Below are 18,064 nucleotides of genomic sequence, written 5' to 3' on the forward strand. Positions count from 1 at the left end.
CTATCAGCATAAGGTCACACACAAAATCTTATTCCAGAAAGTCATATCACTTGCATCATCATACAATAGATTATGTTTTGATTTTTTTAATGTGGAAATATTATTTTAAAAATTTCTTAGCATACTAACCACCATGAGGATCCACTCTATACACAGGATCATACTGAGGATAGAGAGTGTTCTGCAAATGAAATTTTGTGTATTGAATCACTCTTTCTATTACGTCCTCAATATATACAGCTTTAGGCATATTTGGTGATGTCATAATATTGATAGCAGTAAGACAAGCATCAGCAGACTTTGTCACTCTCTCCATAATAAGATCTCTCCATAATCTCTCCTCATCTTCAGTGTCATTGTTCTGTCACAGGCAAGAAAAATAGGATAGTATGAGCAAGAAGTCAAATTTTTATCCTTACCAAGTAAAAGATAATAACATTAGCTTAATATGCTTACGTGCACTAAAGTATAAAATGTTGTATTCCCTTTTTGATACAGAAGCAGTTTAGTTTGTTTTAGAAATCAAATGTTTATTTTACTAGTAACCCATATGTAATATGTCTCCTCAAGTTACAAGTCTACAAAGTCTCATCGTATTCTGCTAGAACACAAAGAAGCTTTCTTTGTTCCACTGGCAAGCACTATGAGGGACGATTGCTGCATACTCTACTCAAGACTCATGTAACTTAAGCAAAATCTGAACTCATTCATCTAGTGTTTTCTTCAGTGGCCTCTGCACACCAGGTGCTGCTTTGATCAGTCTATTTTTTGCCACTAGAGGGAATTCTTACACAAAAACGCTGTTACAAGACATACAAAACTCAAAAGTATAGAACTTTAACTGCTTCATAGACTGACCCATCTACTGTGAATAGATTTGAACACATTTGATAAGATAAGTTTTGTTTAGATTTAGCATAGGGCACACAATGTCTATTTCTGTGTTTGTATGAGTTAGAAAAACATATGAGGTTAAATATGACCACCCAGCACTACTTAAATATTGTAATAAAATTATTTATAGCAAAACCAGGTAGAATTTTTAATAGCTTCTCTGTTACACATCTAATCTACAGAGAAAAAGAATCTTTCCTGCCTTTATGACACTATAGTTCAACACTATTGGCTTTCCTTCTAAAAATAAGGAGTTGATAAAACCATCTCAACTTTTCCCCTTTTGGTTAAGTTAATCTAAAGCAATGTTACAGTGTGTTACAGATATGACATATATATGTATTTGTAAAATCAAGAGAAAGCTGCAAATCAGGAGATCCCTGTAAATTTCTTGCATAGGATAGCTTTAGGTCATTTCTTCTTTTCAAAAATGAGGCTTAAAAAAATCCCAAAGGAGTTTTAAATATTTTTTTTCTCATTAAATGTCAAAATAAAAAGAACGTGCAAGTGCACTCTGCCTCTGAAAAACACCCTGAGATGGAGGTAGGATATCTTCACTGCACTGTTAAAGAACTAAGCTTACTCCTTAGCAGAAGTTTTCTTTGGCGGAATGATTTGAATAATTTCTACAATGTTTTAGGAAAAATCAAACTTGTTTGGCTAAAGACTGCTTCCTTTTTAAACAAGCTTTGTCTCTGAATTCTAATAATTGTGTAATTTCATTAGCTGCTTAATAATCTTGAGTTTTACTGCAAAATGTTAAAATAAAAATACCACTTCAAAAGCATTAGCATAAAGACAACCACAGTGAACTACAGCAACTTACTTATTTTTCATATTGCTAAACACATTCGGAACTATATACTGAAACGTTGAAAACCCTACAAACTATCTAAAGTATTTAGTTACAAGTTGTGTATCTCTGATTTTCATTTCCAAGTTCAAATTCTTCCTTTCCAATATAATGAATTAGTCCCTATTCCTGCAGACCAAGGCTTTTTTTTTCCTCATAAAAATCAAGAACCCTGTTCTTGTTAAATATTGTTTTGACTAGAAAGTGTAGAAATAAATAAATACATTAATTGTGAAATATCACATATCAACCTCATAAAAACTCCAAAAGCCCAAGCAGATTCAAGTACATAAGGAAAAAAAAACCCTAAAATCTTAAACTTCCCATTGATTTTGTTTATGTTGATAACATTCATTTTGCAGTATAAGAACAGAGTTAAAGCACTTCGTCCTGTCTTAATGCTCAGGAGAAGAATAAGCTCTGCAAAAACCCCGTAGTATTTCTTTCATTGTTTCATGGACACATAGTGAAGTAGCAAAGAAATGTCCAATGGTGCAAATTACACCAGTTACCATGAATATTCAGGATGAAACTGTGACATTTAAATTTAAAACAAAAGAAAACTCAGTTACTCACAATACATTGGCTAGTTATCAGCACTATTGCAGAAAACTCAGTTACTCACAATACATTGGCTAGTTATCAGCACTATTGCAAAACTTGTTTAGTATTGAGAAAAATCTATCAACTGAATTTTACTTCAAATCCTAAAATTTGGCAATCATATACATATCAGAAATTCCTTTCACAAGCATATACAGTATTTGAAACCATCACTAAACAGGACTCAAGTGAACAAGACTCTATTCTACACATTGATGTGAAATTATGTAATTTGCAACTCACATGGTTAAGTAATGTAGAAAGTTTTGATCCATCTTGAATATTCTTCTCCAATATATTCAAGACTTTCACTGTTTTATCTGCTGAGATCTAAAACAAGAAAAGAAACACATCAAACACTGTAGGAACATAGAGGCTTCCAAAGTGCTAAAAAAAAAAAGTCCATGGATAGAGAATAGAACCCATTACATAATCTGAAACACTTAAATTGTAAGCAATTTGAGATAAGGATCGGATCTTGACTTCTCTGGTTTCTGACACCACATGATTGAGAATGCTGATTATACAAATAAACTAGGTGAAATGAATTCTAAAATTGCAGTCAAACTGTGTTTTCCAGCTGCAAATACATAGAAATACATTTAAAATTGCATATCTGTCATTAATGTCGTATAGTTATACACTTCTGCTTCTAGAAACATAACTTCTAACTGACTGCATAAAGCTTTATTAGGAGAAAATCCAAATTCCACAAACAAGCAGAAATAAAATACCCTGTACTTGAGTCCTAATAAAAAGAAGATGTATTCTTAATATTAGTGTTAACTTTAGAGAAACAGCATGTTGAAAAAATTAACTCAAACTCACTCATTGATTTTCTACAGAATTATGATTAAATAATTTATAGAATATGCCAAGCTCAAGGACAGCCAGTTTCACTCATCCAGATACTTTTGGCACTCAGCTTTAGAAGCAACAAAGTTCTGATTTTATACAAACATACATACATACATACATGTATGTATGTGTGACAAACAGGCAACAGAGATTAAGGGTGAGAATTATCAGGAAAGAGAAACAGGCTGACAGGGAAACAGGCCACAAGGGAAGTCAGGGAGATGGAAGAAAAGTCCAGGAAGAATATTTGCATTTTGGATTAAAGAAAAACCTTCAGAGTGACTTTCATAATAACTGGCTTCACAGATGCTCCATAAACATAATATGCAGTCATGAGTAGGCAAAGTTTTACATAAGACAGCCTGTGCTGGTTTGACTGAAAATGAGTTAATTTTCTTCATGGAGTTAGAAACCTCTCTTTTTCATAGCAAGCACAATCATTATTCGGACTTAGTTTGAGAACAAAAGATAACACACCAGCACAGAGTTAATGTTTTTAGTTGCTCTGATCTGAAAGCCAAGGGCATTCTGAGCACTCTGCCCACAGGCGTGAGGCATCACGGAAGGAGGGCCATGGATGGGGCAGAGCTCAACTGACATCCAGACTGGTCAATAAGAGTATTCCATCCCATTAGCATCATGCTTCATATTTAAGGAGAGTTGGGATCTTCTGGTCTCACTCTCTGGCTCTTTGCTCTCAGAGACCTGTTTATGGGTATTCTGTTTGGGATGTTTAGTTCAGCCTTTTGCCATTTTGCAGAGGCCTCTGTGCCTTTCTGCCTGTTTTCCTTTTTCCTCTCTTTGGCATCAGCTGTTCAGGAACAGATGCTGTTTCTTGGGACTGTCTGCCCAGTGTGGAGGGAGTTCATAAGGAATTGCATTGAGTATCTTTTATTTTAAATTCTCTTTTATATATATATGTATATTTACTACTAGTGTATATTAGTATTTTGTTATCTTATTAAACTGTGTTTATCTCAATCCAAGTTTCTTCCTTCCCTTCCAATTCTCTCCCATTTGGGAGGTTGGGAAGGTGGTGAGTGAGCAGCTATCACGGTTGTATTGCTACCTAGGGTTAAATCGCTACACTGCCCAAAGCTAAGAGTTCCAGGAAGATAAAGCAAGAACATTGTTTCTAGAAGGGTGACACCAACAGCCCCCACCAACAAACTGCTCCCTTGAACTAAAGTAGGAAAGAGTATGGCAAAGAAACAACAGTATGTAGCCTACAGAAAATGAATCTTATTATCACTTGTGGTGTTAAATCTTTTAAGTTTGAAAGGCCTTTTTGGAGAAATGGAGGAAGCAGGCAATTCAGTGTGATGCTGGCTGGACATCATACATTTACATTGCACTGATGGTGTATATATGAAAAGGTGGATTTGTCTACTTTGCCAGCAGGTTCTGATTTACTGTGGTTGCTCACCAGCAGCTGCAAGAAGCAAACACTATAGGTTGAGGTGCTTTTGTCAAAGTAGATCAATTATTTTAGATTTTATTGCTCAGGCATGGGTATTACATATTGATAAAGAGTCAGCATTGACACAGAGAAGGACCACTCAACAAAGATGTCTGAGCCTCAGAGACAGTAACAGTTAAGACGTGGTAACTTTTTAAGCACTTCAGCTAAGTCAACAGAAGCACAACAGTTTGCAGTATCTGTCAGATGCGCACCTGAGGAGGGTGGAATGCTATTACAGAAGACATAAGTTTTTGTATGCTTATCAAAATTTTATGTTCAAAAAGAGTTAAAACTACAGAGATGTACCTTGTCCATAATGCCCATTGCCTTGATTTTTGCAGATTCACTGCCCAACTCACTAAGCTGATGTTTTCCCAGTAGCAATTCCTGTGGAATCTCATCATCATCGCCTTTAAAAAAAATAAAATTAATAATCATATTTCTAATTAGACTTCAAGGAAATCAGTATTCTACAGCCAATATGAAAAGCTAACTGAAGAAAAAGAACTCATTTTCCAAATAGCTAGCATCTAATACTTCCACCTAGAGAAGACTGATGATGACAACTTTTGGTTGTGTTGAAACAATTACTACCTGTTAAATACGACTGGTTTTGAAGTATCATTTAACAGCCTAAAATGAGACATCCATTTCTGAAAGTCATAAACCAAAAATTTTTAATATAGCAAAACTAATTTATTGCAGCTCTTGTGCCATCACCTTCGTTACAGTAAAACGAATCTTAAATGTTTGTAGTCCTAATTTTAAATATCCAATCTAGGGAAGGGCAATAGATCAAAAATAGATATGAAATTAAGTACTTTGGGATACATTGTCTCAATCGTATTTACCCTTATAAAAAATAAGGATGTTACCAGACACAGAAATAACCAATGACTTCACTTTCAACTTGAAGGTTGTAAACACTATTGCTTTAAAAACTGTAGTGATTTGTTTATTATGCTCCTCTCCTTGTTCTAATCCTGGGACAAAGATGGTAGGCAAAAATTAGTGAATACTCTCTTTCAATAGAAAGTCATCTTGGTCAACCTGAACTAACTCCTCAGACACTTATGCTAAGCTGGCTGAATTTCCACTGAAATGGATAAGGAGTATATAGTGATTCAGTGCCTCACCCACAAATACATAAAGACTCTGCTGCTTGAATTGAATAATCAAGCTGTTGGGTCAAAGGCCACAACAGATGCAAAATCATGTGCCTCAAACATTACTACAGACATTGCCATCTTATGCTAGTGTTGTTTACAAAGATGTCTGACAGAAGGTAACGCTCTAATGACATCGCAAAGAGGTATCCTTTCCACTCCAGGAGGCTACTCTTTGTCTCATTATGATTTATGCTCCTTTTGGATTCTGCAGGGATGAGGAAGGAGGATTTTCTTCCTGCAGCAGCAAATAAAATTGGAAAGGTAAAGGCCATGACTTGAGGTGGAAATGATATAAATGCAGTATGCCCTAGCATGTACCACAGGCAACTAAATCACCAAGAAGGAAGTTCAAAAATACTGACATAATTTTTTTTGGTATGTTTTTATGTTTCTAATAGTGGAAAACATTTTGAAAATTTCTGACATATTACCAAAAGCTGTAAAATCCATGTCTTCCAAGTTTTCCAAAATATTCTCTATTGAGGCAGTAAACCTCTTGAAAGTTGAAGAATCCATCATTTCTGGTGAAAAAAGAAATTTATAAGTAATTATTTTATATACAAAAGATAAAATAAAAATTGTATAAAAAGAAATAGCCTAAAATTACCTTCAGGTGTTAGTTTAGGTTCATAAGCTCTCCTCCTCTTTTGTTTTTCCTTTTTCTTCATTTTTCTAGCCACTAATGAAGAGAATAAAGAGTGAAACAAATGCTTTCTCAAAAATGAAACAAAGAATTATTTACATTTCTTACACTGGTACTCAATACTGCACGTAAGGATGTTTATTTTAAACTATTTAACATATTGTCCTGGTTTTGTTAAAAACAGGACCAGTTTCTCTTTTAGTGAATTTTCCTTTCAGCTAAGTTCTTCTAAGTAACTGCACTTTTCTGAATCTGTCTGCATGTGTTTCAGACACTGTTTGCTCCGGAGGTGATAAAAGTAGCAATGGGATGCAGAAGAGACCTAGGTTTAGACTTATTACTATTGCAGCTAAGGTTGCTGATAAATTTCGCATGTCCCGTAAATGACAGGGGTGTATTTGCAAGGAGGGGTGATCAGAACAGGTGACTAAAACTGACCAACTAAGTATTCCATCCCATACACATCATACACCCTAAAGAAGTGGGAGATCATGAGGGTCTTATTCTCTTTGACTATGGCTGACATCTGAAGAGGACCCTGCCTGTCATGCCTGCGATCTGAGGCCTGGTTCCAGACTCTGAATCCCTGAATCCATTTCCCGTTTACTGTGAAATCCAGCCCAGGACTTCCGGGTGCCTACCCTACAGCCTCCGGAACAACCAGCTCCCAGCTCTGCTGCAGCCACTACCCTGGGAAATTCAAGATTGGTTTTGTATATTTTGTATTATTTTCTCTATTTATTAGTAGCATTAGTAAAGCATTTTTAACTTTTTCCAGCTTGTAAGTCTCTCTCCCTTTTCCTCCTATTGCCTTTCCTTAGTGTGGTGGGTGAGGGGTTAACAGAGAGCATCTGCCATGGTTTACTGTCACTTGGTAGTAAACGGTGACACATATCCATTAAAAATGCACTAGTACTATAGAATAAAATTAAATTTTTTAAATGATCAGTTACCATCACTGAGGCTAGGGGGAGAAGAATGATCATCCATATCAGAGTCATCGGGACTGCGATTACGGTAACGGCCACTACCAGAAGTCCTCCTTCCTTCATGAAAATGACCACTTCTCCTATGGTCAACAGAACTTCTTCTGTCATGTTCTTCATACTCCCAAGCTTCATCTCTATCCCTTTTATGTCTTTTACGAGAAGCTGGAAAATAAATGCATTTTCATTCTAAGTACAAAGATTCTACTTTTAATTGCTCAAAGTGAAACATTTTTAAACATTTAAAAGATGTGTAGATGTGGCACCCTGGGAGATGGTTTAGTGGTGGACTCAACAGTGTTAGGTTTGTAGTTGGATTTGATCATCTTAAAGGTCTTTTCCAATCTAAACGATTATATGACTTGCAAGTTAAACAGTATTGTATAGATATTCTGTAAAACACGCGAACACTCTAAAACTTATATAAAACTATACAAAATTAAACCTGAGGCAACAATAATGCTCTGCATTGCACTGCAGGTGGCTCCCACTTCCGAAAATGTACCACAGAACTTCTGCACAGAGGCAGTCCAAGTCTTTAAGGTAATAACTCATTCCAGGCTTTGAGCCGTACTGCTTCTGGATCAGACTTGTATCTGGAAGCATTACGGTCAAGATTCGTGATGCTTGAGCTACTAACACTGCCTAACTGGCCAGAGTTAACTGCGATTGAAGAAATGGAAGGCCATCTTGGATACCTGGAGTGAGCGTTCAGGAGAAGAAATAAATATTTTATGGGAAAAGACTTCACACATATTAACTGATTCTTTTTCCGACATGGGACAGTATTTTGTGGAGGCAGACAACACCTGTCTCCGCACTTTAGAATCAATTTAAGCTCCATAGGATGAATTCTGACTCCAGCTAAATCTCCATGAGAAAAGTAACTTTCAATATTGCTTTCCAGCAGAATTTTAAATTTACAAGTTTAATCAATGTTGCATGACAAACCAGAATGTGTTACAGTTGTGCTGGCTCTGCAAGGCAAATAAGATGAACACAGGAACACCTAGTCACAATCACTACTCTACAAAATATATTTTGAAGTAGATAAAATGGACTAAAAATGTAAGTATTAGTAACATTTCAGGAGTTATTATAAATTTATACATAAATAAAGACTATCTGGAACATAAACACTCAATTTCCTTCTAAGTTCTGCTGAAAATTTACGCAATAACACATTTAGCACTTATTGGATGAGCACTGTTTAATAAATTTTAAATTTCTCATCATTTATTTAATGGAATGCCCCTTGTTCATGAGACACTCAGAGAAATTTCTCTTCTTCTAAAACAATCATTACTTAAGATTTTTTAAAAATTGATTTTGGACAATCAAAAGAATTCCAAAATACATATTTGTAACAATACAAATCTATTCAGTTTACTTGCCACAAATCTTTCATTGTCTTAATCATTTTATCTTGTTTTACTTCAACTCAGTTCTACAGTATTTCTTGAGAAATATTAGAATTTATTTTTAAACCAGACATCCTCACTGAATTGTTTATAACAATGGTCAGATCTCTTGAGTGCATATAAGGAGCCTAGCATACCTTAAAACATATAATTACTGTGAAAGTTTTCCTTAATTTGCTTTACTTTGTATTTAAGAATTCCAACTGCCACAGTGGTTAATAAGCAGATTAAGATATCTGCTATTCCTGACAATCCTCTCCATTCCCAACCAACTTAAAAAAATTTGTTTTACTTTTTTATTTTTTAAGTCACTGTTCCAGATTATAAACATAATGAACAGGTGATATGACATGGTAAACAGAGAATATAGAATCCTGAATGAAACCAATCATTAATCCTTTTCCATAATCAAGACAGATTACATATTACCTCAAGATCTCATACTCGCAGTCAAAGCAGCACTATTCAGTTATCAGTAAAAGGAAAAACAAACAAAAAGACATTTGCTGCTTCACTTATAAGGAGTAGAGGTATTTCTATTATAATTTTTATGTGTATGTGTGCATAAGCACTGCATATCTGTTGGACGAAAACAGGAAAAATTAAAAAGCAGAACAAATAAGTCTTTTCTTGACCCTAAGAAAGACTAAAAAGCAAAACATTGTGTTTTACAAAAGCTCAGTAAGATTCTTATATAAGTGGAAAGACCCGAAAATTGGGAAAAGATCATTATAAGCAAGATGCATTCCCAGGTAACAGTAATAAGCCCTTCCGTAGCGCTGCATGGGTAACACAGCTAAGATGTTCAGTCAGACCAAACTGATTCATTCCGCTTTAAGAGTTTTCTTTTCAGTGTTGACTACCTGAATGACCATGGAAACAAACTAACCACACTCTTAATAGTATGTAGGAAACCCATTCCTAGCTTAAAGGCACAGAACAATTTTCTGACACTCGGGAATTTCATGCAATCATACAGGAAAATTCTAACAACAAGCTTCCTCTCTTCCTTTGAAAACACTTCATCCAGGAATAGCATGATCAGCAAATGGTATTTTGAGAAGCCATTAAAAGCCACTCCACTTTTTCAAGCATTATATGAGAGAAATAATAGAAAAAGAAATATATTAAGAAACTTCTGTGCAGTAAGATTCTCAGTTTATCATATCAGAAAAATTCAAGAGGGAATCCTTTGCTTTTCTTATCAATAAAACTAAGAATATTTTAAAATTTCTTTACTGAAATTTTTCTTTGCATACCAAAGTATGCAAGTTTTCTGTGCTGCTTTAGAGAATATTTTCCTTAATCTGATTGGCTAAAAATGTTCCATAGCCCAACTGAAAAAAAATAAAATCTAGGTAGCAGCTTCCCATAAAGTAAATAGTAAAAGAAATTTAACAACCATCTGCTTTTCATCTTGAGTGACATCTTGATTCTTAACTGAATCTGAGTCATTTTTCTTGTAAAAGGAGAAAAGGGTTCTAGGCCAAGCAGCTATAAGGACAGCAAACTTGTTTTCATGTGTTTTGTATGTTCAACAACTTTAAAAAAAAAGTGGACATTTTCATAAAAGCAAAATATTAGCTTTCTTTAGCATTAAGAACAGAACAATGTACTACTTACATTCAAAAGCTTCTTCACTGTCATTGTCTTCGTCAGAACTGATTTCAGCATATTTTGGCTTCTCATTAACTGTGCTACGTTTGCGCTTGTTCATTTTCACACGTTCACAAAGTGGCATGGTGGATTCGATTTCTGCCAGAAGCTCAGGAGGCAACTCTTTTAACACTGACTGATCTATGCTACCTATTAACGGAGAGTAAGAAGAGTAAAAGTGAACCCAAGGACAAAAATAAGGGCCCGACACTATAGTCCTTTCTCAGGAACTGCTTACATTATATCCACTAGTAATACCACAGTTAGATGTACGTGGATGTATTCTACAGCCATTTCTAAAGTTGCATTTGTTGTTCAGACTACAATTAGAAATTAACATAATAAATTGCATACACACCTTCAATAAAATATTTTATCAGGTATATAAATATAAAAAATGTCAAACAGTTGAGTTTCCTTTGTAAAAATATATCCTTGCTGTGTTCCACAAAACTTAGGCTTATTTCAGTGCATGCTCTGAATTCAACAGGTTTCCTACTCGTGTAGGCAAATTAAGGATTCTTTGTGCATCATTAACAGTTCTGTTTAGTCTCATGCGCATTATTTATTGTACACAAGACAGTAATCTTCCATCTTCCAACAAGCAGGGACAATCTGTGGCAGAATCACTGCAGTCTTATCCCTGAATACCATCCAAATCATCAACATCCCAACCTCTGCCTCAGTTTTTTCTTACCTCCTACTAGTAGTTTTATAACGCAACTGAGATTTTTGCTTCTTTTTGTAACAAAGCAAAGCTGAAATATTTTATTTAATATAGATGAACAGCAAGCTGGACCACATCAGGTTTCTCTTCCACACAAGTAAACAGGTAGACAACATCAGACCATTCTCATCACATGTTGAAACTGTGATTAGACCCACACACAGCCAGTATCAAGGAGACTTGCAGCCAAAACTTTTACAGCTGACACAAGGAAGCCAAATTAACTCAGAAATATTTCTTGGGGTTTTGTTTATCTGATGTCTTTATCACATAACTTTCTAAAATTTATTTCCATTTTTTCACTAATATTTGATCTTCTAGTCCAAGATCAGTCTTTTCTTTTTTTTCTTTCCCTCTTTAAACATCTTTAACTGGAATCAGAAGAGACTTAATATGAGAAAATAGGTTCTGGCAACAACTTTTTAAAAAGGGATCATATATTACTGGTTTAACAAATATCTGCATCCAAAAATAATTGCCTACAAGCCATGAAACTAATGATCAGAAAATTATTTTTCCTATAATTCTGAAGTATGTTCAGCAAATCATCTGATTCAAATGCATTTAAAAAAAACCCATAGAATCTAAAATATTCACAATTTTGTAGGGAAATATCCATAAATAAAACTGATAGCCAAAGTTGTCCTTGCTTCCCCCGTGCTGTGGTCTTATTTCTCCTTTAAGTTGCCAGCCTTAGATAATCACCATCTGCCAACTTTATCTCAATTCTCAATATTGCTTTCAAAAAATCTAGAAAACACTTCGAGTGCGGTCGACCATGTTGCTGTAACAATTATTCTTTGCGGGCTGGGCACTTGATTGAAGACAGGCAGAACTACACTAGCACGGACAGATCAGGTCCTCTTTATGCACCGCCAGCTGACTGGACGATAGTCAAGTGTAACCTGGATGCTGCACAGCTGTGCCTGAATGGTGATGTCCCCACACTGACACTTCAGGTCTTTCTGTATGTCTATAGTGCCTGAAGAGTCTTCACTTACATCCAGCCCCAGACTATAGGAAAAATTAACATACAAAAATTTTTAACACAATTTCTACAGGTGAAATCGCTAGGTGACCTCAGATCCTGGTTTTCTAAAACACATTCGTAGTTTCATGCACTGTTGGGCAATTTTATTGAAATCAGCAGGACGACACACAGAGCATAAGGCCCACAGCAAATCTGGCCAAACAAACACTTTGCAAAACTCAGCTACAAGTAAAGGAACAAAAGTTGCATTAAATCCCCAAACAACAAACAAAAATCATACTCTCCTGCCTCCTAGGAATAGCTATTCTCGCATTCATTATTTTGTTCCCAGGTTAGAACACTACCCAATCTTTAAAAATCAATCAAGTACCACTGTGTTAATTAGACATCAATGAAAAAATAAAAATGCAACTACTTTAAATACTCAGAAAAATAACTTTATTTCCTTCGCAAATAGTCCGAGTTCTCTGTGTTCTCCTGTGCTACATTCAATTAATGCTTGAATTGCACTCCTTCCTGTTATAGATATTTCAGGTGATAATATAAACTTCCCTTTTTTCTTTTATTAGGGAATACATACAGCTTTCTTTATTAAAGCAGGGAACAGAAGAAGAGAGAACAAATAGAATTATTGTAAAGTTCTCTATAACCTATCTTTAAAGTTTTTGTTTCTGTCACATTTCCTGGAGGAAGTCTGCTGCATGTCCAGTTTCCTTAGCTGCTGAGGATTGTAAAATCAAATCTGAAGAGTACAAAGGAGTTATGCGTGACTGCACAGGTATCTACAGTTCTGAAATACACAGAAAAGGACTCCCCATCCTTTCTGAAGAAATTCAGGGATATTACTGTGGGACTCCAGTCAAGAGCCTGTTAACAGTTATTTTACTCTATTGCTTTGAGTCACAGCAATCCAATCTTCAATAGAAACATACTACTGACTTCCTTCTTTTATACCTCTCTATTTTATAATGAAAGTACTGTTAATTTGTTCAGGATAGTAATGAAATACTTAAGGGAATACAGTTCACCATACGAACACAGGGAAAAAAACATTAGCTTATAAAATGCATGCTAATGCCTTTTCAGTTTACGGGATACTTTTCAAAAACAATCAAAAGAATATACAATACAAGCCTCCTTGAAAACATCCACAAAAGCCTGTATGACCACCTTCAGTTTTTTAATTTCTTTGATAAGCTTTTATAACTTTTATATTTTCACTTTAATCAGTAACATTTACCTCTAGTTTGCATGGGTTTTTAAAGGAAAAAGTAACTTCACTAACAAGTTAGAATGCCCCAATACATTAGCTTTCTGAAGAGCTGTCCTCATCAACGGAATAACTAATTTTTTTGCAGTGTGTGTAGTCAGTGTACACACTATGCCTGAAATGGGCTATAGGTAACAGTGTTCTTCAGGCATCACTTACACCCATTCTCAAAGCTGTTGCATCTTCTAAAGTAAGTAGGAAACAAACAAACAAGCAAACAAACCAGAAGAAAAGTACCATCATAACAAAAGCTTTATCTCACTGCAAATAACAGCATGTTAACAAACTCCACATTAACAAAACTGAAGGGCAAGTCACAGAATGAGTGTAAGAAAAATTCATCTCAAAGAACTGCATACATCAGGGGTGTCAAACCCATTTTCACCGGGGGGCACATCAGCCTCACTGTTGCCTTCAACTACACCTACATTTATACAGTCCTAAAATTACATTTGCCCTTTGAAGGCAACAGTGAGGCTGATGTGGCCTGCAGTGAAAATGGGTTTGACATCCCTGGCATACCTGAACAGCCACTTCTTCAGTGCTTCTCCAAACCTATGCAATGCTGTCCATGACTTACATAATAGTTGCTTGCTGGAGGAAGAACATGTTTTTGTTTGATTGCCATTACCAAAAGGTTTCTTAAAGAAGGTATTCAAGAATCTTCAGTTGTTACTGAATATCCACTGGCCATCAAGATACTTGTTTTCTCACCACTCAATGATGGGCAAAGTATAATTCAGTTGGAGATCAGCCAGAGGATTTTAGCTAAAAATGAATTAGTCTGTGAGCCTCCTCCTGTATTCTGTTTTCATCTGGAAAGTTTTTCAAAGGGTTTTGCTGTATATAGTAGCAAGATTTATACAAATATCTGCTGGATGTAGTTTTTCTCTTCTTCATGTATGGCTTACAAAAATAATGGAAAGGCATAGAGCCATTTCAAATTTCAGCAATGATTTTTGTTCATAACTTAATGGGTAGTTTGAAGTTTGTAGAACAGCTTTTAGCAAATATTTTCACATATCTATTCTTAAGAAGGATCCAAAAATCACCTTGCCTTGAATTTGCAAATCAACTCTATCTCTCTGATCCAGGCAGATGAATGTCTTCAAAACAGGTTGAACATTAAGAAAAAAGTAACAACGTTATGGACTTCCACTGGATCCACTCAATACAGACAGCACAATTATTTCTTGACACAACAACCAGTGTGTTCATATTAGTTTCCCCTGGCTTGATATAACAACTTCAAACAAACAAGCAGCTACTGTAAGGGGGATGATGCTTGCTCATCCTTAGGTCAGCTGTCCAAGATCAGAGGGCCATTCCTGCCATAAAATCAAAACCAGCACTAATAAACTCTATTATCTGCTCAGCAATGACTTATCTTTGCTTTCCAAACTGTGGAAAACAGATGTATAGTTTATATTTTGGTGCAACTTCCTATGAACTAATAAGCCATCAAAATTCAAATACATTTAGAAATCTAAACACCAAATTGCTACTTCCATAACTATAAGAGACCGATAATACAGTGGAAACAGTTCTTATCAGTTTGCTTACATGGTTACTTTAAAAATCCTTGTGATGTCAAAATGCACACTTTGCACATACATCTATTGTGGCAAATGAACAAGTGCTTCAAGAGAACTGTCTCTGAAGTTCATTTCAAAACTGAAGTTTATGTTAATGAAGTCTTTTGCATAACTCCCTCCCACAAATGTTGTGGTTTCCATTTCTATATGCCAGTAGATTGTAAGAAGCAAAACTACAGTTAATGCAATTTCATATTTGTAATCTCTCTCTCTATATTTGATATTAAAATGCAACTTTATCCAACTATCAAAACATATGAAAGAACTCACACGGGTCTAAGAAGGAACAACGCCACTTGTTTGAAGTGAGGACGTCAATCTTAACTTTGCATTTCTCAGCATTTAGAAATTGAAGTTTAACCGCTCCCCACGTTCTAGAACTTCTACAACTGTGAATTGCCACACATCTTCATTTTGACATTAAAAATAAAATCTAGAGCTGCAGCTCAATTTTGCCCTCCTCTTCCTCTTTTTGTTTTGTCACAGAAGACACTACCTGCTTCCGGACTCATTTTGCTGATAACTAATATATCCAATCTTGCTGTTATTCCACAGAGGCCAAGCTCACCTTCCTTACATATAGTCCCTGAGCATGTGATAGAGGATGTTCCAGCACTTTTGTGTGTACCTCCCCTCTGTATCACCAGCTTAATGTGTAACTTTCTCGAGTAATTTTTGGTCACCACTACAACTACACTGATAAAACCTCCTATGTCAGACGTATATGCAGAAAGGAAAGGTTTATTTCTGGATAAGCTCAAACAACTTTCAAACTCTGTGCTAAATCAAATAAAATGCACTCTGACTACATAAAAAGAGTGCTGCCTTCCTGTTGGATAGCCATGTCATTGTAACTACAACAGCACAGACTCACAGCTTAATTCTATTATGACCACTCATGAAGATAAGGTCCTATTTTAGATAAAAAACTAAAATAAAAAGAGGAGATAAAAGTACTTTGCACATCTAGAAAATAAACACCCCTTTAGAACAGTTAAGTACTGTTACAATATAGCACCTGGGCACTACAGTGCAAAGGGCCACGTGACTGACTGTGATTGATGGACAGCTTACTGGTTAAAGCCAAAAATTTTTTTGCTGTTTCTTGGTGTGCAAATTCAATTATATCCTTTCCAGCAGGCTCACCCTTAAAATGCTCCACTATGTTCTTTATATGGTGCTCAGAGTCCTTGGTGATCAAAGTCCCTTTCCCACCAGCTTAACACTCCTTCAAATAATTCTATGCCCTGAAAATTTTCAAGAACAGAAGTGGAAGCACAGGGAAATGGCAATCCTTTTCTCAAAGAGGAAATCAAGGTATCAGTAAAGTACCTCTGCTCAGAAGACTTTTATCTCAACAGCATATCTTCAGCTGAAAAAAAGTCATCAAATGAATGCTGGTGAAAATAATCTGAGAAGCAGTGCAATTAATCCAGTGGCTTTCCTCTTCTCCCATTTTTTGCCTTAAAGGTTATGGAAGGGTATACAGCTACATCCTATAAACATGATATAACCCTCTACTGAGACCCTTATCCTCAACTTTTGACAATATCCATGAAGGGATAACTCCTGAGCTCAGCTTGCACATACATATGTCAGAAGAGGGTAGGAGACTGAGATACTCTCACTATCACCCAAGGGACTGTGCCCACAGGATTCTCTGCTGTAACAAATTTGGCAACAGAGAGAGAAAAAGTGTCAGCCAGAAGCGTATCCTATATAATTCCATAGGATCTACTTGAAAACATCTTTCAAAAATCACTTTTCCTCATCTGTCCCAATACTGGCACAAAGCAGAGACTCCCAGCCTTGGGCTAAACAAAAGAAGAGGTTCAGACTTGCTGCTTATATCGCAGTCCATAGCTCTGATCTTGAAAAATGGGACTCAGCCAGGCTGGTGTGTCAGAGAAGAATCTGGACACAGCAATAGAATTATTTCATTATACAGCAGAGGTCATAATTGCCCACAGCTAAGTAGCACAGATTCAAAAATAGTTTTACCATAGTACAAAATACTCTCAGAAGCAAGAAACATTTTTTGATGGAGGTAAGATAATTCCAAGAAAATCCTGAAAGATCCAGGCAGAGAGCAGGGAATATATCCAGCATGCACTCTCCGAGGATGCCAAGAGAACTCATATTTACTTTGGTATCAGTAACTTCTTAAAGCTACCTGATTGCTGTGGCAACTGTAGCCATAAGTTATTTTATTTCTTATTGCTATTCACTGTCTTTTTTTTTTTTTTTTTTTTAATAGAAGTTCATAAAAAGATACTAGAGTAGCCTAGTCTTGCAAGATATTTCACAAAAACCCCCTGGTACTTAGAGTGAAATGGAGCAAGATTGGGAATTGAAATAAATGCAGGGGTGCACAAAACCCCTCACTTTTATGAATCAGTGTTGGAACACTGCTTTTAGATTTTGCTGTCACTGCTCTTGAAAATATGCATTGAAATCTAAGCTAACTCAATTTATTGTACTAAGAAGTTACAATGTTTTTTTAGAGCTGCAAAACCCAGAATGTAATTTTCTGTTACTATTAATGTTTGGAATCTGAAATTTACGATTGATGGATTTTCCCAGCTATGCATTCAGATTAACTTAAAAACTGAGCGATAGGGTCTCACCTAAGAAAAAAGGCCTTAATTAAATAAAATCAAATTACAACTCAACTTTTCTTCTCATTAAAGAAAAGCTCCTATATAAGAAATATAATACAATCAAGATCTTTGCAAAGAATAAATAAAACAAATGCCATTATTTACATCTGATCTGTGACTATAAAGTCATGAAGAAGATCTGTTTTTTCTTTATTCTATCACAGAAACATTCTCAGGCTTTTTCTTTGAAAATACTCCTGTTCTCCTTCTTCAAAGTAACTTAATTACATTAGCAACAACAATAAAAGATGTTTTAACTTTTAACATAAAATACTA

General features: G+C 35.5%; 1 protein-coding gene across 8 annotated transcripts in view; it reads right to left on the reverse strand.

The window, feature by feature from the left end:
- Positions 1-18,064, reverse strand: part of NIPBL (NIPBL cohesin loading factor) — a 153,935-nt gene that overhangs the window by 29,439 nt on the left and 106,432 nt on the right. For all 8 annotated transcript variants that reach the window (XM_080362076.1, XM_080362077.1, XM_080362078.1 and 5 more), the window contains 7 exons: positions 10,513-10,695; positions 7,436-7,633; positions 6,447-6,518; positions 6,271-6,360; positions 4,977-5,080; positions 2,594-2,680; positions 130-361 (listed from right to left, as the gene is read on the reverse strand). In XM_080362076.1, coding sequence (XP_080218202.1) covers positions 130-361; positions 2,594-2,680; positions 4,977-5,080; positions 6,271-6,360; positions 6,447-6,518; positions 7,436-7,633; positions 10,513-10,695 — 966 coding nt within the window. The remainder of the gene's footprint in view (positions 1-129; positions 362-2,593; positions 2,681-4,976; positions 5,081-6,270; positions 6,361-6,446; positions 6,519-7,435; positions 7,634-10,512; positions 10,696-18,064) is intronic.

The sequence above is a fragment of the Nesoenas mayeri genome (genome assembly GCF_963082525.1).
Source record: "Nesoenas mayeri genome assembly, chromosome: Z".
In the NCBI taxonomy this organism is placed as follows: domain Eukaryota; kingdom Metazoa; phylum Chordata; class Aves; order Columbiformes; family Columbidae; genus Nesoenas; species Nesoenas mayeri.